Source organism: Eucyclogobius newberryi, unplaced genomic scaffold, assembly GCF_026437365.1.
Source record: "Eucyclogobius newberryi isolate DKJ021-1_F unplaced genomic scaffold, fEucNew1.0.hap1 SCAF_131, whole genome shotgun sequence".
NCBI lineage: Eukaryota > Metazoa > Chordata > Actinopteri > Gobiiformes > Gobiidae > Eucyclogobius > Eucyclogobius newberryi.
The window spans coordinates 130,746-154,554 of NW_027315759.1; the positions used below are offsets into that span (position 1 = coordinate 130,746).

Here is a 23,809-nt window from a genome sequence, read left to right on the forward strand (position 1 = left end):
GCTGTAGGGGCGCTCTAGGGGCTCTGTAGGGGGCGCTGTAGGGGCACTGTAGGGGCTCTGTAGGGGGCGCTGTAGGGGCGCTGTAGGGGCGCTGTAGGGGCTCTGTAGGGGGCGCTGTAGGGGCACTGTAGGGGCTCTGTAGGGGGCGCTGTAGGGGCGCTGTGGGGCGCTGTAGGGGCTCTGTAGGGGGCGCTGTAGGGGCGCTGTAAGGGCTCTGTAGGGGGCGCTGTAGGGGCGCTTTAGGGGCGCTGTAGGGGCTCTGTAGGGGGCATCACCATGGACCACTGCCCGTCACTGAAGTATTTTACCCAGAAAACCTGTGAAATAAATAATCGATCCATGAGCAGCCAATGCAAAGTGGCGCTGTGTGAATTTTCTGTAAATACCTTCAAAAAAGTGAAGAAGAGCTTTGTCCACATCAAATGCTGCATTTATTTTTACAATGATAAATTACCAGTGTGATTTCAACTGGTAATTTAAGTCCACTTGGATCTCATATAGTTAAATTGAGGGTTTGCGGTCTACTTTGTACAGTTTATTGATTCAGAAAGTATAAAACTATAAGTGCACGTGTGAGGCTTCATTTAGCACAGGCTACAGCATGCTAACTGTTTTTTCATCATGGACAAACTTTCCGGGTACAGCGCCCTCTAGTGGATTTTTTTCAGTACAATTCAGTAACAATATGATGTGGAGAACAAAACAGTGGAGAATAACTATAAAATAAAATGATATGATAATAAATAATAATAAAGCATAAATAACAAAAATAGCAGTAAATATAGCCGCAAGCGGCAATGATCAGCCCTCGCCACGCCGCCGCCACACCGCCGCCACGCCGCAAGAGGAGGGGGCACTAACGCTCCCCAATTGTCCTTTTATTACATCTACTGCTGAATCTGTGACGCTGTCACATCTTCTCCCCTTTGTTTTACCATCAAAAAGCAATTTTATTTTGAATTCTTGGAAAAATGTGCGGCTTTGCCGCACAGACACCGTGACTCTTTGAATAAAAATGTGGATAACTTTTGATGGTCCACCCCTGAAGATGAGTCTCACCAAATTTCACGTTGATAGGGCTAACGCCCTGGGAGGAGTTGGTGAAAGTATAAAGTGTAAACATGTTCTGGTGATTTCCCCATTGGAATAACATGGGAGGTTTCGGTCATCGTTACGGCAAAGCCGTAACAATTATGACATGGGTCTCATTGACTTTTTTGATGGGGCCAAAATTGAGTTTTGTGTCAAATTTCAGATAATTTCGCAAAACTAAACATTTAACCTCCATATAAAATCTGTAGGGGGCGCTCCTCAGTACCATTTTCACCAAATTTCAGCTTTTTAGAGCCAACGCCCTGGGAGGAATTCGTAAAAGTACGACGTTTGGAAAAACTCCCGAGTCATGCTTAGCCATTTTTGAACCAATATGGCCGACATTTGGTTGGGTGGACGGCGTTGCCGTAATAATATTTTTTACTTCTTTTGTCACCATCTACCTCTGCGCCAAATTTCATGATTCTACGATCAGATTTTTTTTGGGTCATTTCCTATCTCTCAGTGAATTTTTGGTATATTTGGGGGCGCTGACGCGCCAATTTTTTTTTATTTTAGAAAAGGGAAATAGCCAGAATGTAAAGAGGCACGATTTTTACAGGTGTGCAAATTTTTTTGACTTTTCGTCAATGTTCACTGGGTGAAAAATAGGGGGGTTGGTCCCGAGAAGAAAGAAGAAAGAAAGAATAATATCCCGATGCGAAAACAATGTTTCCCATTTTTCAAATACCATAAACTATACATTTTCGGAAAGCGCTCGCGCTTTCCTACCTCATGGTGTGGGTCCCTGGTCACTGATGGGTACTTTCGTTAATTTTGAGTGGGCTCCGCCCACTTTGTGTTTTTGGCCCTCTATACAGTCATAATGTTCAATTTTTGCATTACATGCTTATATGCACGGAACATGCAAGAGATGGGGAACGTATTCGTGAGCTACTTAGCGCAAATGAGTGCTTTATATGGGGATCCCAATGTAAAGTGCTCGTTTAGTGCGCACTTTTGCACGGGCTTCGCCCGTTTACAACGGTAATGTTCCATTTTCCTACTACTAATTAGTATGCACGGGGCGTGCATGAGTGGAGGAGTGCGTTAGTGAGTGTTTGGAAGTGGGCGAGCGCTTCGCGCTTGATTTTGTGCGCACTACGTGCGCACTTTTCACGGCCTTACGGGACTAATAGGCCTCTCGTCAGCTTGTGGCGCTCGGGCCTAATAATAATAATAATAGAAAGGGTGTTCTGGCTTTTTGAGTTGTAAAATATTGTGCCACTGCTATTCCACTCTTGACAGGTCGCGTGGACAGCAGTCCAAGCTGGATCTTACGGACTTCCCTCACCCTAGACACTTCCTCCAGCTCCTCTTGGGGGAGAGACTTCGTCCCTCCAGCGTGTCCTGGGTCGTCCTCGGGGCCTCCTTCCAGTGGGACACACCCGGCTCAAATCGTCCCAGTGCATGTTGCAGGTTCTGGGTTTGATGGAGCCATCAGGACAACATCGTCTGCAGCAGAGATGAGATCCTGGTTAGCACTAGGTCAGTGACCACAACGGAACGGAAGTCGCTAAATTCAACCAGAACGGAAGTTAGAGAATCCAACTTGGTGAAGGCCGAGAACGTTCCCGCTGCCACGGCTCAGGCAATCATTTTCTCCCATGGGTCCAAATCCGAAGCGTACGAGGCATTTGATGTTTACAAGGACCAAACAATGAGTTCCTGGAGGTGTTGTCTAGTTGAAGAACAATTTGGTGTTGTCTCACTCATCGCCGGGAGCACCAGTTATAACACGTAGCCAATGTCTCAGATTTGACCATTATTCGTGTATCAAATTAGACAGAAACTCTGCAGCAGACTGGGTCATTGATGAATCCTACACTCGTGAGGAATGCAGTGAGGCACCCTCTGAAAACGTGTACCGTGTTAGTAGGCCTATGTATTTTGTGAATATGTACGGATGTGTCATTTGAGTGCTGTTATTGTCATATTAATCCATGTTGTCGGATGTAGCGATTATTAAAATACATGCAGGTCTAGGTCTACACATTATTTTGCATTTTGGAATAAGCAAGTTTTTCTATACCCCTAACCCCCTAACCCCTAACCCCCTAACCCCGTAACCTCCTTACCCCCTTACCCCTGGTGTACATAGGCCTACTTGAATGTGTGGTGTACATAGGCCTACGTGAATGTGTGGTGTACATAGGTCTACTTGAATGTGTGGTTTACATAGGCCTACGTGAATGTGTGGTGTACATAGGCCTACGTGAATGTGTGGTGTACATAGGCCTACGTGAATGTCTGGTATACATAGGCCTACATGGATGTATGGTGTACATAGGCCTACTTGAATGTCTGGTATACATAGGCCTACGTGAATGTATGATGTACATAGGCCTACTTGAATGTGTGGTTTACATAGGCCTACGTGAATGTGTGGTGTACATAGGCCTACGTGAATGTGTGGTGTACATAGGCCTACGTGAATGTCTGGTATACGTAGGCCTACATGGATGTATGGTGTACATAGGCCTACTTGAATGTGTGGTGTACATAGCCTATGTGAATGTATGTGTACATAGGTCTACTTGAATGTGTGGTGTACATAGGCCTACGTGAATGTCTGGTAAACATAGGCCTACGTGAATGTATGGTGTATATATGCCTACGTGAATGTGTAGTGTACATAGGCCTACGTGAATGTATTGTGTACATAGGCCTACATGAATGTCTGGTGTACATAGGCCTACTTGAATGTGTGGTGTACATAGGCCTACGCGAATGTATGGTATACATAGGCCTACTTGAATGTATGGTGTACATAGGCCTACGTGGATGTATAGTGTACATAGGCCTACGTGAATGTGTGGTGTACATAGGCCTACGTGATTGTATGGTGTACATAGGCCTACTTGAATGTATAGTGTACATAGGCCTACGTGAATGTGTGGTGTACATAGGCCTACGTGAATGTATGGTGTACATAGGCCTACTTGAATGTATGGTGTACATAGGCCTACGTGAATGTATGGTGTACATAGGCCTACGTGATTGTATGGTGTACATAGGCCTACGTGTGGATACTCTTATCTTCGAGGATTATTAAGATATTCGGAACACATTCAGAGTTTAGAATGAAATAGTGTTAAATGGGCATTGAACTTAAAACTAAGAATTGTGAATATTTAAAGCATTATTTTAAATCATTATGACTCAGCAGTTCTGTAAATATGAATATGCCAAATTAAACTTTAAGTAATCATATTTTACATTACATCGAGTTTTATTACTTTGACTTCCAGAGCTAAAGCTTAAATTTAATCTCGATATAAAAACGACTCTCAGCGGGATTCATATCCATGAACTCCTACAACTCGAGCCATGTCATTAACCACCAGGACAACGATCTGGAGCTTTGTCCCTGCGAGACATCAGATGTACCTCTGTCTCTAACCGCAAGTGATTTGGGCCACGAGGGCGCCATATTGGATTCTGTCACTTCCGTTTCGTTGTGGTCTCTGACCCAGTGCTAACCAGGACACCCTCTGACCCCTGACCACACCCTCTGACCCGTGACCACACCCTCCGACCCTACGCCCCCCTTTTGAGCAGGTTTAAAGAAAAGAAAACTACTTTTACAGGTAAATCCACCGGTGTGTGTCATCTTTGCGTTTCCCTGTGCACTCTTGGGCGTGGCCTGTGCACTCTTGGGCGTGGCCTGTGCACTCTTGGGTGTGGCCTGTGCACTCATGGGCGTGGCCTGCGTACCTGTAAAGCTGAGCCACATTAGTCCTGCTGCTTGACCTGCCTATGGCACCATCTGCTGGTGTGATTAGAGATAGCACCCCTGGACCAGGAATGAACTAAAGAGAATAGGAGAGTGAGAGAGAAGAGTGAGGAAAGACATGAGAAGAAATGCTAGGATATTTACCTTGACAACCACAAGGGGGCAGCACTTCCCCTCATATCAAATAAACACAAAGAAAATGACGTCATAAACAATCTCACACGTGGGAATTCTCTTTAAGTTCTTTAATGTTTGGCAGAGAAACAAGAAACAAATACATCGTGAAGCGGAGAAAAATCACAAAATATGAAACTTCAACATGGTTTTGTCAAATAAAAAACAGCACACAGACATAGGCCTGTTTGACATGTGGAAACGTATTGATATTTCAACCCTGGAAACTCAAAATGATTAGATAATTATGACTTATTAGCTTTACTTAAAACCATCAGTATTTAGATCATGTCACACAAAGCACGTGTTTCTCAACAGCTGGTTCAGGGTCCAAACGTGTAACTCGTTATTATTATTCAGGTGTTTAAACGTGAATAAAGAATAAAAATAAATGCATTTAAATGCAAACTCGAGTCTAGAATAGATCTTATTTTCAGAGCGAGGTCGACTGTTTTTGGAAGAAATATCCAAACTTAGAAATGAAACAGAATCTTATGTCCACGAGAACATAAAACTCCGTCCAGAAGGGGGCGATCATGAGTCCGACTCATCTTGAACGTGCATCTTTCACTCGCCTCTCGCCGGTGCTATGATCACGTTCTTGAATCCTTTGACGTGGCTCAGTTGGCGGCTGTGGAAATCCACCACGAGTTTCCTGAGTCCGGAGCGCGACGGCGTGAAGTAGATCTTGACTTTGGCGTCTTGTCCCGGCGCCACGGCGTCCGCCAGGCTGAAACGTAAATGTGTCAACGGTGAGGAACGCCAATACGGCTGATGCTTAAAGACGAGCGGTCACTGGACGCTTTGCCTTTGGGAGGAGTTAAAAGCAATTGCCGATATTTTTGCGATAAATCTGGTGACTTGGACATGAAGACGTAGAACTGGAGCTCAAAGAGTGAACACAGCTGTAATAAAGCACCTGAGATTGTACAAGGACAACTTTAAATATCAACTTCCTGTGCGCAAAAGGAGCCCCGAGATTGTACCACAAGGATGAGATTGTTCCCCTGAGCTGTTTTAGAGCGGTTTGGAGCGGGTTGGTGCGGTCTAGCCTTGGACCCCAGGCCTCAGACCCCAGGCCTTGGACCCCAGGCCTCAGACCCCAGGCCCCGGACCCCAGGCCCCCGGACCACAGGCCTCGGACCCCAGGCCCCGGACCCCAGGCCCCGGACCCCAGGCCCCGGACCCCAGGCCTCGGACCCCGGACTCCAGGCCCCGGACCCCAGGCCCTCTTACCTCTCAGATATGATGGCCCCTCCTGTGAGATCGGCCCCTTGGATGCTGAAGCAGCAGTTCTCCAGAGAATGAGGAAGAGGGTTCTTCAGAGTGATCTCTGCTGCAAGTTTACGCTTCACCTTCGGCTCGCCCAAGATCTGAAGCAACAAGCACAAATATACTAGAGTCAAGTACTGCACTAAAGTACTGCACTAGAGTACTGCACTAGAGTACTGCACTAGATTACTGCACTAAAGTACTGCACTAGAGTACTGCACTAGAGTACTGCACTAGAGTACTGCACTAGAGCACTGCACTAGAGTACTGCACTAAAGTACTAAAGTACTGCACTAAAGTACTGCACTAGAGTACTGCACTAAAGTACTGCACTAGAGTACTGCACTAAAGTACTGCACTAGAGTACTGCACTAGAGTACTGCACTAGAGTACTGCACTAAAGTACTGCACTAAAGTACTGCACTAAAGTACTGCACTAGAGTACTGCACTAGAGTACTGCACTAAAGTACTGCACTAAAGTACTGCACTAAAGTACTAAAGTACTGCACTAAAGTACTGCACTAGAGTACTGCACTAAAGTACTAAAGTACTGCACTAGAGTACTGCACTAAAGTACTAAAGTACTGCACTAAAGTACTGCACTAAAGTACTAAAGTACTGCACTAAAGTACTGCACTAGAGTACTGCACTAAAGTACTGCACTAAAGTACTGCACTAGAGTACTGCACTAGATTACTGCACTAAAGTACTGCACTTAAGTACTAAAGTACTGCACTAAAGTACTGCACTAGAGTACTGCACTAAAGTACTGCACTAAAGTATTGCACTAAAGTACTGCACTAAAGTACTAAAGTACTGCACTAAAGTACTGCACTAGAGTACTGCACTAGAGTACTGCACTAGAGGACTGCACTAGATTACTGCACTAAAGTACTGCACTAAAGTACTAAAGTACTGCACTAAAGTACTGCACTAGAGTACTGCACTAAAGTACTGCACTAAAGTACTGCACTAGAGTACTGCACTAGAGTACTGCACTAGATTACTGCACTAAAGTACTGCACTAAAGTACTAAAGTACTGCACTAAAGTAATGCACTAGAGTACTGCACTAAAGTACTGCACTAAAGTACTGCACTAGAGTACTGCACTAGAGTACTGCACTAAAGTACTGCACTAAAGTACTGCACTAAAGTACTAAAGTACTGCACTAAAGTACTGCACTAAAGTACTAAAGTACTGCACTAAAGTACTAAAGTACTGCACTAAAGTACTGCACTAGAGTACTGCACTAAAGTACTGCACTAAAGTACTGCACTAGAGTACTGCACTTGAGTACTGCACTAGATTACTGCACTAAAGTACTGCACTAGAGTACTGCACTAAAGTACTGCACTAAAGTACTGCACTAGAGTACTGCACTAAAGTACTGCACTTAAGTACTGCACTAGAATACTGCACTAAAGTACTGCACTAAAGTACTGCACTAAAGTACTAAAGTACTGCACTAAAGTACTGCACTAGAGTCTGCCTGAAGAGTGGGTCCAGTTCGCCTCAGTCGGTCCCTCATCTGCCTGAAGAGTGGGTCCAGCTCCAGTCTCCTCGTGTCCGTCTGTCCGTCTGTGAGAGTCGGATCTCTCCTTCACTGGAACTCCTCCAGGTTTCTACGCTTTTTTCCCAAAGAGGTTTTTTTTGTAGTTTTTCCTGGCCGAGAAGGAGAGTCTAAGGACAGAGGACCCTGGGACATCGTCCCTCGCCACCACAGACATTGTCTGACTTCATCGCCACCACAGACATTGTTGATTCGGCCCTCAGAGGCGACTGTTGTTGTGATTTTGGGCCTTACAAAAATAAATTGATTTGATTTGATTTGATAGAGTACTGCACTAAAGTACTGCAGTAGAGTACTGCACTAAAGTACTGCACTAAAGTACTACACTAGAGTACTGCACTAAAGTACTGCACTAAAGTACTGCACTAAAGTACTGCACTAAAGTACTGCACTAAAGTCAAGTACTGCACTAAAGTACTGCACTAGAGTCAAGTACTGCACTAAAGTAAATATACTGCACTAGTTAAGCAAAGTACTGCTACTGCCAGGGATGGGACAAGATCTCATGGTACAAGAGCCAACTCCTCTTTGAACTGCCTGTTCCTCCTCGTCCTCTCCTTCTCTTCCTCCTCTTCCTCCTGCTCCTCCTCTTTCTCCTCTCCTCCTCTTCCTCCTCATCCAGCACCTCCTCCTCCTGCTCCTCCTCTTCCTCCTCTCCTCCTCTTCCTCCTCCTGCTCCTCCTCTCCTCCTCTTCCTCCTCATCCTGCTCCTCCTCATCCTGCTCCTCCTCTTCCTCCTCTCCTTCTCTTCCTCCTCTTCCTCCTGCTCCTCCTCTTTCTCCTCTCCTCCTCTTCCTCCTCATCCAGCTCCTCCTCCTGCTCCTCCTCTTCCTCCTCTCCTCCTCTTCCTCCTCCTGCTCCTCCTCTCCTCCTCTTCCTCCTCATCCTGCTCCTCCTCTTCCTCCTCTCCTCCTCTTCCTCCTCATCCAGCTCCTCCTCCTCCACCTGCTCCTCCTCCTCATCCAGCTCCTCCTCTCCTCCTCCTTCTGCTCCTCATCCTGCTCATCCTCCTCTTCCTCCTCTCCTCTTGCTTCTCCTCCTGCTCCTCCTCTCCTCCTCCTTCTGCTCCTCATCCTGCTCATCCTCCTCCTCCTCCTCCTCCATCTGCTCCTCCTCCTCTCCTCCTCCACCTGCCCCTCCTCCTGCTCCGCCACCTGCTCCTCATCCTTCTCCTCTTCCCTCTCTTGCTCCTCCTGCTCCTCGTCCTCATACTCACCTGGACCTTGATGTCAGGGTTGGTCAGTACGATGGACCTTGTGTCCATCAGGACCTGCTCTGTGCTGTAGTCCAGCAGGAGAGTGGCCAGTCGGATCAGGTTGTGCTCGGTCAGTGCAGAGCCGTACTTCGAGTAGTTCAGCTTCAGAGGAACTTTCTGCTCTGCAAAAGAACAAAAGAACACGTGGCGCAAAAGACAAGAACACGTGACGCAGGAGACAAGAACACGTGAGGCAGGAGACAAGAACACGTGACGCAGGAGACAAGAACACGTGACGCAGGAGACAAGAACACGTGACGCAGGAGACAAGAACACGTGAGGCAGGAGACAAGAACACGTGAGGCAGGAGACAAGAACACGTGACGCAGGAGACAAGAACACGTGAGGCAGGAGACAAGAACACGTGACGCAGGAGACAAGAACACGTGAGGCAGGAGACAAGAACACGTGAGGCAGGAGACAAGAACACGTGACGCAGGAGACAAGAACACGTGACGCAGGAGACAAGAACACGTGACGCAGGAGACAAGAACACGTGACGCAGGAGACAAGAACACGTGACGCAGGAGACAAGAACACGTGACGCAGGAGACAAGAACACGTGACGCAGGAGACAAGAACACGTGACGCAGGAGACAAGAACACGTGACGCAGGAGACAAGAACACGTGACGCAGGAGACAAGAACACGTGACGCAGGAGACAAGAACACGTGACGCAGGAGACAAGAACACGTGACGCAGGAGACAAGAACACGTGACGCAGGAGACAAGAACACGTGACGCAGGAGACAAGAACACGTGACGCAGGAGACAAGAACACGTGACGCAGGAGACAAGAACACGTGACGCAGGAGACAAGAACACGTGACGCAGGAGACAAGAACACGTGACGCAGGAGACAAGAACACGTGACGCAGGAGACAAGAACACGTGAGGCAGGAGACAAGAACACGTGACGCAGGAGACAAGAACACGTGACGCAGGAGACAAGAACACGTGACGCAGGAGACAAGAACACGTGACGCAGGAGACAAGAACACGTGACGCAGGAGACATGAACACGTGAGGCAGGAGACAAGAACACGTGACGCAGGAGACAAGAACACGTGAGGCAGGAGACAAGAACACGTGAGGCAGGAGACAAGAACACGTGACGCAGGAGACAAGAACACGTGACGCAGGAGACAAGAACACGTGACGCAGGAGACAAGAACACGTGACGCAGGAGACAAGAACACGTGAGGCAGGAGACAAGAACACGTGACGCAGGAGACAAGAACACGTGACGCAGGAGACAAGAACACGTGACGCAGGAGACAAGAACACGTGACGCAGGAGACAAGAACACGTGACGCAGGAGACAAGAACACGTGAGGCAGGAGACAAGAACACGTGACGCAGGAGACAAGAACACGTGACGCAGGAGACAAGAACACGTGACGCAGGAGACAAGAACACGTGACGCAGGAGACAAGAACACGTGACGCAGGAGACATGAACACGTGAGGCAGGAGACAAGAACACGTGACGCAGGAGACAAGAACACGTGACGCAGGAGACAAGAACACGTGAGGCAGGAGACAAGAACACGTGACGCAGGAGACAAGAACACGTGACGCAGGAGACAAGAACACGTGACGCAGGAGACAAGAACACGTGAGGCAGGAGACAAGAACACGTGACGCAGGAGACAAGAACACGTGACGCAGGAGACAAGAACACGTGGCGCAGGAGACAAGAACACGTGACGCAGGAGACAAGAACACGTGAGGCAGGAGACAAGAACACGTGACGCAGGAGACAAGAACACGTGACGCAGGAGACAAGAACACGTGACGCAGGAGACAAGAACACGTGACGCAGGAGACAAGAACACGTGACGCAGGAGACAAGAACACGTGACGCAGGAGACAAGAACACGTGACGCAGGAGACAAGAACACGTGACGCAGGTGACAGGAACACGTGACGCAGGAGACAAGAACACGTGACGCAGGAGACAAGAACACGTGACGCAGAAGACAAGAACACGTGACGCAGGAGACAAGAACACGTGACGCAGGAGACAAGAACACGTGACGCAGGAGACAAGAACACGTGACGCAGGAGACAAGAACACGTGACGCAGGAGACAAGAACACGTGACGCAGGTGACAGGAACACGTGACGCAGGAGACAAGAACACGTGACGCAGGAGACAAGAACACGTGACGCAGAAGACAAGAACACGTGACGCAGGTGACAAGAACATGTGACGCAGGTGACAAGAACACGTGACGCAGAAGACAAGAACACGTGACGTAGGAGACAAGAACACGTGACGCATGAGACAAGAACACATGACGCAGGAGACAAGAACACGTGACGCAGGTGACAGGAACACGTGACGCAGGAGACAAGAACACGTGACGCAGGAGACAAGAACACATGACGCAGGAGACAAGAACACGTGACGCATGAGACAAGAACACATGACGTAGGAGACAAGAACACGTGACGCATGTGACAAGAACACGTGACGTAGAAAACAAGAAGACGTGTCACAGAAGACAAGAACATGTGACGCAGGAGACAAGAAGACGTGACGCATAAGACAAGAAGACGTGATACAGAAGACAAGAACATGTGACGTTTTCTCCCCCTGGTGCACGTTACCTCCCCCTGGTGCACGTTACCTCCCCCTGGTGCACGTTACCTCCCCCTGGTGCACGTTACCTCCCCCTGGTGCACGTTACCTCCCCCTGGTGGCAGTTGCAGGTTCAGCAGGTCCTTGAAGCCGCAGTTCGCTCCCAGAACTCCGGTGTAGGAGACGCCGCACGAGCTGAACACCAGACGACACATCTTCTCTGAGCTCGTCCCGTTTGTCACCAGAGCGAACACGTCGAAGTCACAGCCCTTCTTCATGTCCTGGGACCCTTTGATTGACAGCTGCAGCCCACCCTCCTGCTGCGGTCGCTTGCTGAGCTTGTTCTGATGCTCCGCCTTTTTAAACACCGCTCTTTCCTCCTCTGAGCCTGGGAAACAAGTAAAACTAATTAAAGTCTAAACCAGGACAGAACCGGACTAAGACTAGTCTAAATCAGGACTAAACTGGACTATCTGTAATGATACTGAGCGTGCCGTCCTCATTGTACTTGTTAGTCACAGTAGTAGCAGTGCTGATAGTAGTAGTACTGTAGTGGTTTACCTTCTGGATACTTGTAGAGGTGTGTGATGTCCTCCCTTTCGTCATGGCCCACTCTCTTGGTGCTGATCTTCTGTCCCACCCACGTCCTGGTCGTGACTTCAGTCCGACTGCCATCTTTTTTCATCATGTAGGTGACCACGTCTGCATTGACCTCGGCGAACACAAAGGGGGCGTCGTACTTGGACATGAGCTCTCCCTCTTTTATGGCCCGAACTGGCACCGGACCACAGCAGTACACCCCTGGACACAAGGAACCAGGTCTGAACCAGGACTGAACCGGGTCTGAACCAGGTCTGAACCAGGACTGAACCAGGACTGAACCAGGTCTGAACCGGGTCTGAACCAGGACTGAACCAGGACTGAACCAGGTCTGAACCAGGACTGAACCAGGACTGAACCAGGACTGAACCAGGTCTGAACCAGGACTGAACCAGGACTGAACCGGGTCTGAACCAGGACTGAACCAGGACTGAACCAGGTCTGAACCAGGTCTGAACCAGGACTGAACCGGGACTGAACCGGGTCTGAACCAGGACTGAACCAGGACTGAACCAGGACTGAACCAGGTCTGAACCAGGACTGAACCAGGACTGAACCAGGTCTGAACCAGGACTGAATCAGGACTGAACCAGGACTGAATCAGGACTCTTACCGTCGCTCTTCTCCTGAGGCGTCGAGTCGAACGCCTGCCACCCGTTAAACTCCGCCTTTCTCAGATCAGGGCGGGTCATCCAGCTCTCCACCCAGCAATGGTAGTTCCTAATGGCGAAACACACAGAGGATGAAGAGGAGCAGAGGATGAAGAGGAGCAGAGGATGAAGAGGAGCAGAGGATGAAGAGGAGCAGAGGATGAAGTGGGGGAGAGGGTCAGAGGAGCAGAGGATGAAGAGGGGGAGAGGGTCAGAGGAGCAGAGGATGAAGAGGATTCCCTATGGACTGCACCAGAGAATTTCGGAGTGGACTCTCTCTCCCCTCTGGTTGGTGGCGGTGACAGGTTTTCCGTCCTCGTTGACGTAGTGTTCGATCAGTAAGTTTGCGTTGGAGTCGTGAGCTGAGGTGTAGTTGGTGACCACTCTGCAGGGAATGCCCAAAGCTCTGGCCACTGCGCACAGCCAAACACGGACAATCAGATTCACACAAGCATCAATGTGGAGTAAACGTGTGCTTTTCTGTTGTCTGACCGGAGCAGGCGACCGCAGCAAACACCCAGCACTGTCCGAATTTGACCGGAGCACAATCGCTCCTGTCCCAGCGCCTCAGGATGTCCACACTGCCCGTCCAGAACATGGGGCTCTCTCCTCCAGAGTACTTGTTGTCCCACTTCCCCCACAACACGCCACTGTCGCGGTCGTTACAGTTCACCTACAAACACAGGACTCATTACAGTTCACCTACAAACACAGGACTCATTACAGTTCACCTACACTCACAGGACTCATTACAGTTCACCTACAAACACAGGACTCATTACAGTTCACCTACAAACACAGGACTCATTACAGTTCACCTACACTCACAGGACTTATTACAGTTCACCTACAAACACAGGACTCATTACAGTTCACCTACAAACACAGGACTCATTACAGTTCACCTACAAACACAGGACTCATTACAGTTCACCTACAAACACAGGACTCGTTACAGTTCACCTACAAACACAAGACTCATTACAGTTCACCTACAAACACAGGACTCATTACAGTTCACCTACAAACACAGGACTCATTACAGTTCACCTACAAACACAGGACTCATTACAGTTCACCTACACTCACAGGACTCATTACAGTTCACCTACAAACACAAGACTCATTACAGTTCACCTACAAACACAAGACTCATTACAGTTCACCTACAAACACAGGACTCGTTACAGTTCACCTACAAACACAAGACTCATTACAGTTCACCTACAAACACAGGACTCATTACAGTTCACCTACAAACACAGGACTCATTACAGTTCACCTACAAACACAAGACTCATTACAGTTCACCTACAAACACAAGACTCATTACAGTTCACCTACACTCACAGGACTCATTACAGTTCACCTACAAACACAGGACTCATTACAGTTCACCTACACTCACAGGACTCATTACAGTTCACCTACAAACACAGGACTCATTACAGTTCACCTACAGACACAGGACTCATTACAGTTCACCTACAAACACAGGACTCATTACAGTTCACCTACAAACACAGGACTCGTTACAGTTCACCTACACTCACAGGACTCATTACAGTTCACCTACAAACACAGGACTCATTACAGTTCACCTACAAACACAGGACTCATTACAGTTCACCTACAAACACAGGACTCGTTACAGTTCACCTACAAACACAAGACTCATTACAGTTCACCTACAAACACAGGACTCATTACAGTTCACCTACAAACACAGGACTCATTACAGTTCACCTACAAACACAGGACTCGTTACAGTTCACCTACAAACACAAGACTCATTACAGTTCACCTACACTCACAGGACTCATTACAGTTCACCTACAAACACAGGACTCATTACAGTTCACCTACACTCACAGGACTCATTACAGTTCACCTACAAACACAGGACTCATTACAGTTCACCTACAAACACAGGACTCATTACAGTTCACCTACAAACACAGGACTCATTACAGTTCACCTACACTCACAGGACTCATTACAGTTCACCTACAAACACAGGACTCATTACAGTTCACCTACAAACACAGGACTCATTACAGTTCACCTACAAACACAGGACACATTACAGTTCACCTACAAACACAGGACTCATTACAGTTCACCTACAAACACAGGACTCATTACAGTTCACCTACAAACACAGGACTCATTACAGTTCACCTACACTCACAGGACTCATTACAGTTCACCTACAAACACAGGACTCATTACAGTTCAACTACAAACACAGGACTCATTACAGTTCACCTACAAACATAGGACTCATTACAGTTCACCTACAAACATAGGACTCATTACAGTTCACCTACAAACACAGGACTCATTACAGTTCACCTACAAACACAGGACTCATTACAGTTCAACTACAAACACAGGACTCATTACAGTTCACCTACACTCACAGGACTCATTACAGTTCACCTACAAACACAGGACTCGTTACAGTTCACCTACAAACACAGGACTCATTACAGTTCAACTACAAACACAGGACTCATTACAGTTCACCTACAAACACAGGACTCATTACAGGTCACCTACAAACACAGGACTCATTACAGTTCACCTACAAACACAGGACTCATGACAGTTCACCTACAAACACAGGACTCATTACAGTTCACCTACAAACACAGGACTCATTACAGTTCACCTACAAACACAGGACTCATTACAGTTCACCTACACTCACAGGACTCATTACAGTTCACCTACAAACACAGGACTCGTTACAGTTCACCTACAAACACAGGACTCATTACAGTTCACCTACACTCACAGGACTCATTACAGTTCACCTACAAACACAAGACTCATTACAGTTCACCTACACTCAAAGGACTCATTACAGTTCACCTACAAACACAGGACTCATTACAGTTCACCTACAAACACAGGACTCATTACAGTTCACCTACAAACACAGGACTCATTACAGTTCACCTACAAACACAGGACTCATTACAGTTCACCTACAAACACAGGACTCATTACAGTTCACCTACAAACACAAGACTCATTACAGTTCACCTACACTCAAAGGACTCATTACAGTTCACCTACAAACACAAGACTCATTACAGTTCACCTACAAACACAAGACTCATTACAGTTCACCTACAAACACATATCATGATAACCCAATGTCTCACGATTATTAGTTTTTAGTTCTTAAGATTATATGTTGGCCAAAAAATCTATTACCAGAATAATCTTGACATCCCTAACCCTGCCTAAGGCCCAAAGTCACTGGGATAGGCTCCAGTCACCTGCGATATCTGGGATAGGCTCCAGTCACCTAAGGCCCAAAGTCACTGGGATAAGGCCCAAAGTCACTGGGAAAGGCTCCAGTCACTTGCGACCCCGCCTAAGGCACAAAGTCGCCTCCAGCTCCAGTCGGTAGAACAGTTGCATCTTCCAGCCTCGATCGCTCCAGTTTAACCTTCGTTTGTTCAATGCCTTTTGAAAACTTCAGACTCTTTGATAAATAGACATTACGCTGTTTAGCTCATTCTGCAGCCAGAGTTGCCCTGGGGCAGAATAACAGAGACTTTGCACTTTGTCTCCCTGTGTCTGGGATCCACCTCCAGCTCACCATCTGGAGGCGGATCCCACTGCCCCCGACAGGTTGCCCGGCGACATTGGGGTCAAATGCAGCCCTACCATGGCACTGAGCACCCGGCAGACGTAGACCGCGTTCCTCCGCCCCGAGTGGTCTTTCCCAGGGTTCCTCAGACATTTTGGGTTCATGTCGAGGATCCGAAGACACACGTCCAGGATCCCGCTCTCGAACTGTGGACAAGACACGCGACTACTTTAGGACTCGAAGCAACGGAAAACATGTGTAAGTAAATTTAGCATAAGACCACCCCAAATAAATTGTCTGTTTGCTGTAACCCGAGCCAACATGTTTCAAGTGGGTCGGACGGTAGGCAAATTCTTATTTTTTTACTTTGAAGGCAAAAAAAAGATCAAAATTTTGCCATTTTTTGACTCGGAGTGACCGCCAGGGGTCAGGCTTCAACAGTCCAGGGGTCAGGCTTCAACAGTCCAGGGGTCAGGCTTCAACAGTCCAGGGGTCAGGCTTCAACAGTCCAGGGGTCAGGCTTCAACAGTCCAGGGCTCAGGCTTCAACAGTCCAGGGCTCAGGCTTCAACAGTCCAGGGCTCAGGCTTCAACAGTCCAGGGCTCAGGCTTCAATAGTCCAGGGCTCAGGCTTCAACAGTCCAGGGCTCAGTTTTCAACAGTCCAGGGGTCATGGTTCAACCCGATCAGGAGACTAAATCTCACGATTTTAAGATATTTCAATCGACCTTTTGTACGCCGCTATCCTTTATTTTGGTAGCGAAGGCGAGCGGTGGGAACATGCGGGGGACACGGGCGCCGCCATGTTTGTTGTGATGACGCTGCTGGGCGTGTTTCAATCCCAGAATGCATTGCGTAAGACACCGTGATAGAGCGAGTCAAACCAACTTGTAAAACGCAATACAACAATCCTGTCGCGCGGTTTGTTTTGTTACAGACACATGTGGAGGACTGAACATGAAGACACATGTGGAGGACTGAACATGAAGACACATGTGGAGGACTGAACATGAAGACACATGTGGAGGACTGAACATGAAGACACATGTGGAGGACTGAATATGAAGACGCACATGTGTTGCGCAGTGTGTTTTCAGTCCTTTAGGATGATAGATAGGTTTACCAGCGTGATAAAAATATTCGACATGGCGGTTTATGAAAGATCGGTCGGTGAGTCGGCGAAATAATTGAAAAATAAAAGATTTTGTCGTTTTTTTAACAAAATGCTGATAATTTTTTTTTCAGTCGGCTAGTTTCGTACCGGGTCGGTCGGGTTACGGCAAACAGACATATTCTTTTGCTCAGCCTGACTATAACATGGTTTTTAGTTGTTTAAGACTGTTTATCGGAACTGTGGAGAATGATTTATCCATTTGCACCAAGTTATAGTCTGCTGTTTGATACGTGTTCTGTTCTCATTTTTCGCGCTCCTATCAGCAAGGCTCGTTAGTCTCTCCGGCAGGAGAACTCCCCTCGCCCATCACCCAAACTCTCCCCCTCAGTGTTTATCCAAACTCCCCCCAGCTCGACCTCCCCTGTCCGTCCCCGGAGCTGGTATCTCCTGTAGCTTGGATGCACCGGGTCACAGCGTTGCCAGGACTTACTGTATAGTCATAATAAAGATAAAAACCATGATGTCTCTGTAGTCACATCCCACAGACTGGAAAACAAAAGGACCCTAACCCTTATAATCTTGATTTTATCTTTTTTACTTAAACATGGATAAAAGGCACAGGAAATTTACTTCTAATAGAATCTGCTCCACCCAACTTTAAGTTTGAATCTGAAACAAGAGAAAACAAAAAAAGGGGGCGGAGTCTGTGCTATCTTTAGAGATGAAATAATGACCCACAGGTTGTCTTTTGGGGTGTTTTCATCATTTGAGTTTGTCTCCTATAAAATGGAGCTAAAACAGTCTCATTCTCTTCATTGTTTTATACAAGCCTCTCCAGCACTGCCAAAGTTTTATTGATGATTTTACTGAGATGTTTCAGTCGTGTGCACAGACTTTGATGGTTTGGTCATTACAGGTGATTTCAATGCGCATGTTGATAATATTTGTGACAGAAACGCTAAAGAGCTTGAAGCTGTTCTTGAAACCTTCAGTCTTACTCAGCATGTGAGAGGCCCCACCCACAGCAGAGTGGCCCCACCCACAGCAGAGTGGCCCCACCTACAGCAGAGTGGCCCCACCTACAGCAGAGTGGCCCCACCCCCACCACCGGCACCTGCAGTTGTTCGGAGGAGACACATCCATGACAGCAACACTGTTTATAGAAATTTTAAACTTTGAAAATGTCTCATGTTTTAATTATTTGTTAAATGTTTTGAATTTCCTGGACACCATTACCCACATGAAGGTTAACATGGTTAAAGAATAAGCAGAATTATTATTTGGTCAGGGCACAGAAAAGGGAATGCCGCCAGGCTCAGACAAAGCTCCAGGTTCAAAAGAGATTTACAAAGAAAAATTGTTCATGTACAACTTCATTTTCTTTCATTTTTCTGAAATATTTTATCTAGCATTTCCTGTTTGCCACAGTAACAGATGAACAAATCCTTCAGCTCAGCTGCGGAAATAATTTCGAGTTTGCATTATTCTTTAATGACAAAGTTCAGAGCTCTGACAGATGAACTTTACTTTTAAATAGTATATATAGTTTTTCTGTTTTTTGAAGAACATTTGATTGTTGACTAACACGTATTAGATTAAGGATAGTCATCTTGTCCACTTTATATAGTTTAATCCATTTCTAGCATTTGAAGTACTTTTGTATGAAGTATTTGCAGTACCTGTCCAAAGGTCCAGGGCATGGAGAAGGGATATTTGGAACTGCCCATGAAGAGGAGCCCGTCCTGAGCGAGAACGTACTCAGCCAGATCCTCCTCTCTCTCCATGTACACAGCATCGCCTGAGGAAACACACAGAGATACTACTACTACTACTACTACTACTACTACTACTACTACTACTACTACTACTACTACTACTACTACTACTACTACTACTACTACTACTACTACTACTATTACTACTACTACTACTACTACTACTACTACTACTACTACTACTACTACTACTACTACTACTACTATTACTACTACTACTACTACTATTACTACTACTACTACTACTACTACTACTACTACTACTACTACTACTACTACTACTACTACTACTACTACTACTATTACTACCACTACTACTACTATTACTACTACTACTACTACTACTACTACTATTACTACTACTACTACTACTACTACTACTACTACTACTACTACTACTATTACTACTACTACTACTATTACTACCACTACTACTACTACTACTACTACTACTACTACTATTACTACTACTACTACTACTACTACTACTACTACTACTACTACTACTACTACTACTATTACTACTACTACTACTACTACTATTACTTTACTACTACTACTACTACTACTACTACTACTACTACTACAACTACTACTACTACTATTACTACTACTACTACTACTATTACTACTACTACTACTACTACTACTATTACTACTACTACTACTACTACTACTACTACTACTACTACTACTACTACTACTACTACTATTACTACTACTACTACTACTACTACTACTACTACTACTACTATTACTACTACTACTACTATTACTACTACTATTACTACTACTACTACTACTACTACTATTACTACTACTATTACTACTACTACTACTACTACTATTACTTTACTACTACTACTACTACTACTACTACTACTACTACTACTACTACTACTATTACTACTACTACTACTACTATTACTACTACTACTACTACTACTACTATTACTACTACTACTACTACTACTACTACTACTACTACTACTACTACTACTATTACTACTACTACTACTACTACTACTACTACTACTACTACTATTACTACTACTACTACTATTACTACTACTATTACTACTACTACTACTACTACTACTACTACCCCCGTACCCCTCCCGTTCCCCTCCCGTTCCTCCCCCATTCCTCCCCCGTCCCTCTCCCGCCCCTCTCCCAGTCCTGACCTGAGCACCAGGGGTTGAAGAGCATGATGAGCTGGATCTGTGTGGACGAGCCCAGCCTCAGCATGTAGCGTCCGATGGGAGCGTCCGGCGCGGCGCAGAGCGACAGCGACACCATGTCTCCAGGAGGACTGGTCACTGCCGCGCTCCAGCGAGAGGAGTCCACGCTCGGGGTCAAGCTGAAGACCGCTCTGGTGCCGTACTGCTCCGAGGGGTCTGGACCTGAGGGACGAGGGAAACCAGTGAAGAAGAAGTACTCCATCAAGTACTTAAAGGTCACGTGACGGGTCAAACGCACACGTGACGGGTCAAACGCACATGTGACGGGTCAAACACGCACGTGACGGGTTAAACGCACATGACGGGTCAAACACACATGACGGGTCAAACGCACACGTAATGGGTCAAACGCACACGTAATGGGTCAAACGCACACGTAATGGGTCAAACGCACATAATGGGTTAAACACACATGACGGGTCAAACACACGTGACACACATGACGGGTCAAACACATGTGACAGGCCAAACACACATGACGGGTCAAACACACGTGACAGGTCAAACACACATGACGGGTCAAACACACGTGACAGGTCAAACACACATGACGGGTCAAACACACGTGACAGGTCAAACACACATGACGGGTCAAACACACGTGACAGGTCAAACACACATGACGGGTCAAACGGTTTTAGTTTGCTCTGGCATTAACACATTGCACACTCTACATTTGAATACTTTAAGTTCAACAAAACCCTCGTCACATTTGTAAATCTTTTGCACTGTTTAAAATCAATCCGTGTTTTACATTTTTGCATTTTCTCTCACAATGACTCAGAATTGTACTTATATGTTATATTGTTTAAAGGAGGACAATAATGCTGGTTATATTCTGAATGCCCTCTGTGTGTTCAGGGACTAAACGCAATGGTGATATGAAGTACTTGATGTGAAGTACTTCATGTTCTCTGCAGTTATCTGGGTTTAAACAGCTCCAAGCAAACACTTTCCCTCTGTTTCCCCCTGTGTTTCCCTCTGTTTCCCCCTGTGTTTCCCTCTGTTTCCCCCTGTGTTTCCCTCTGTTTCCCTCTGCGTTTCCCTCTGCGTTTCCCCCTGTTTCCCTCTGTGTTTCCCTCTGTTTCCCTCTGTGTTTCCCTCTGTGTTTCCCTCTGTTTCCCCCTGTGTTTCCCTCTGTTTCCCCCTGTGTTTCCCTCTGTTTCCCTCTGCGTTTCCCTCTGCGTTTCCCCCTGTTTCCCTCTGTGTTTCCCCCTGTTTCCCTCTGCGTTTCCCTCTGTTTCCCGCTGTGTTTCCCTCTGTTTCCCCCTGTGTTTCCCTCTGTTTCCCCCTGTGTTTCCCTCTGCGTTTCCCTCTGCGTTTCCCCCTGTTTCCCTCTGTGTTTCCCTCTGTTTCCCTCTGTTTCCCCCTGTGTTTCCCTCTGTGTTTCCCTCTGTTTCCCTCTGTTTCCCCCTGTGTTTCCCCCTGTGTTTCCCTCTGTTTCCCTCTGCGTTTCCCTCTGCGTTTCCCTCTACAAGTTTAGATACATATACAGTAAGGTGAAGTATAGATACATATACAGTATGATGAAGTATAGATACATATACAGTATGGTGAAGTATAGATACATACAGTAAGGTGAAGTATAGATACATATACAGTATGATGAAGTATAGATACATACTGTAAGGTGAAGTATAGATACATATACAGTATGGTGAAGTATAGATACATACTGTAAGGTGAAGTATAGATACATATACAGTATGGTGAAGTATAGATACATACTGTAAGGTGAAGTATAGATACATATACAGTATGGTGAAGTATAGATACATACTGTAAGGTGAAGTATAGATACATACTATAAGGTGAAGTATAGATACATATACAGTATGGTGAAGTATAGATACATACTGTAAGGTGAAGTTTAGATACATACTGTAAGGTGAAGTATAGATACATAGGGTATGGTGAAGTTTAGATACAGGTTTGATAGACACTTGTATAGAACAGGTCCGGGCACAAAACCCCTCCCTGTGGGACTCCACCTCAGAGACAGGAAAAGGCCTCAGATACTTTTCTTCTGAGGAACAAAACAGAGACTGACCTTGTAGCAGCCTCTCAGGCCCCTTCCCCTCAGGCCCCGCCCCCTCACCTGTCTCTGCCACACAGGTGAGTCCGCTGGCCCCGGGCTCGTATCGGCCCCTCAGGCCCCGCCCCCTCAGGCCCCTTCCCCTCAGGCCCCGCCCCCTCACCTGTCTCTGCCACACAGGTGAGTCCGCTGGCCCCGGGCTCGTATCGGCCCCTCAGGCCCCGCCCCCTCAGGCCCCTTCCCCTCAGGCCCCGCCCCCTCACCTGTCTCTGCCACACAGGTGAGTCCGCTGGCCCCGGGCTCGTATCGGCCCCTCAGGCCCCGCCCCCTCAGGCCCCTTCCCCTCAGGCCCCGCCCCCTCACCTGTCTCTGCCACACAGGTGAGTCCGCTGGCCCCGGGCTCGTAGCGGCCCCTCAGGTACAGGCTGATGCAGAACACTTGTCCTCTCCTCACGATGAGACGATCCACACCGTTCAGGTCCGTGCGATGGTCCACGTTATTGAACTCACACTCCAGGTTCACACGCTCGATGTCCAGATCTGAAACACACAAAACAGTTCAGAATATTTATTTCAGAGTTAGAGTTATGTTTTTTTTATGACCAAACAATGACCTTTTATTCATTGTCAGTGAACTTTCTGACTGATAAAGGAACATAATGTGGCACAAACCGGCCAGTTAAAGAAGAACTTTACATTTAGTTTAACTCTTTTGGAGGATTAATTGAATTAAAATTACCATTTTCATTTCACACGATTATATTGTGACATAAATAATTTAAAATTTTGGTGAGGTTTATAATGTCACTTCTTGGTCTGACATGTCCAGTAAATATGACATAGACAGAGGTCATTCCACAACTGTTACTTAGCAACCAGATTGTGAACAAGACAACAACAAAACCATTTATGATTTGACAAATCATTACACCTGAAAACATGTTTACATATACATACACATATTTTGATTTGCCTGATGAAGGCCTAGACGCCGAAACGTTGCCTCTTCACCATTAAACTTTTATTTTGCAAGTTTGACAGTGTGCGGGATTTCTTTCCCTTTACAGTTCAGCGTCCCTTATCCTACGCACCTGTCACA

At 46.7% G+C, this 23,809-nt stretch overlaps 1 protein-coding gene across 1 annotated transcript; it reads right to left on the reverse strand.

Annotated features, from left to right (window-relative positions):
- Nucleotides 1-5,103: 5,103 nt before the first annotated feature.
- On the reverse strand, nucleotides 5,104-23,254 carry LOC140359028 (protein-glutamine gamma-glutamyltransferase 2-like; the record flags this gene model as incomplete). Its single annotated transcript, XM_072443902.1, has 12 exons — nucleotides 5,104-5,732; nucleotides 6,239-6,375; nucleotides 9,064-9,224; nucleotides 11,799-12,077; nucleotides 12,251-12,490; nucleotides 12,903-13,009; nucleotides 13,193-13,352; nucleotides 13,432-13,612; nucleotides 16,624-16,752; nucleotides 19,339-19,457; nucleotides 20,619-20,837; nucleotides 23,074-23,254. Coding segments are annotated over 12 exons (2,076 nt in total), but the record flags the coding sequence as incomplete, so codon positions are not given.
- Nucleotides 23,255-23,809: the final 555 nt, after the last annotated feature.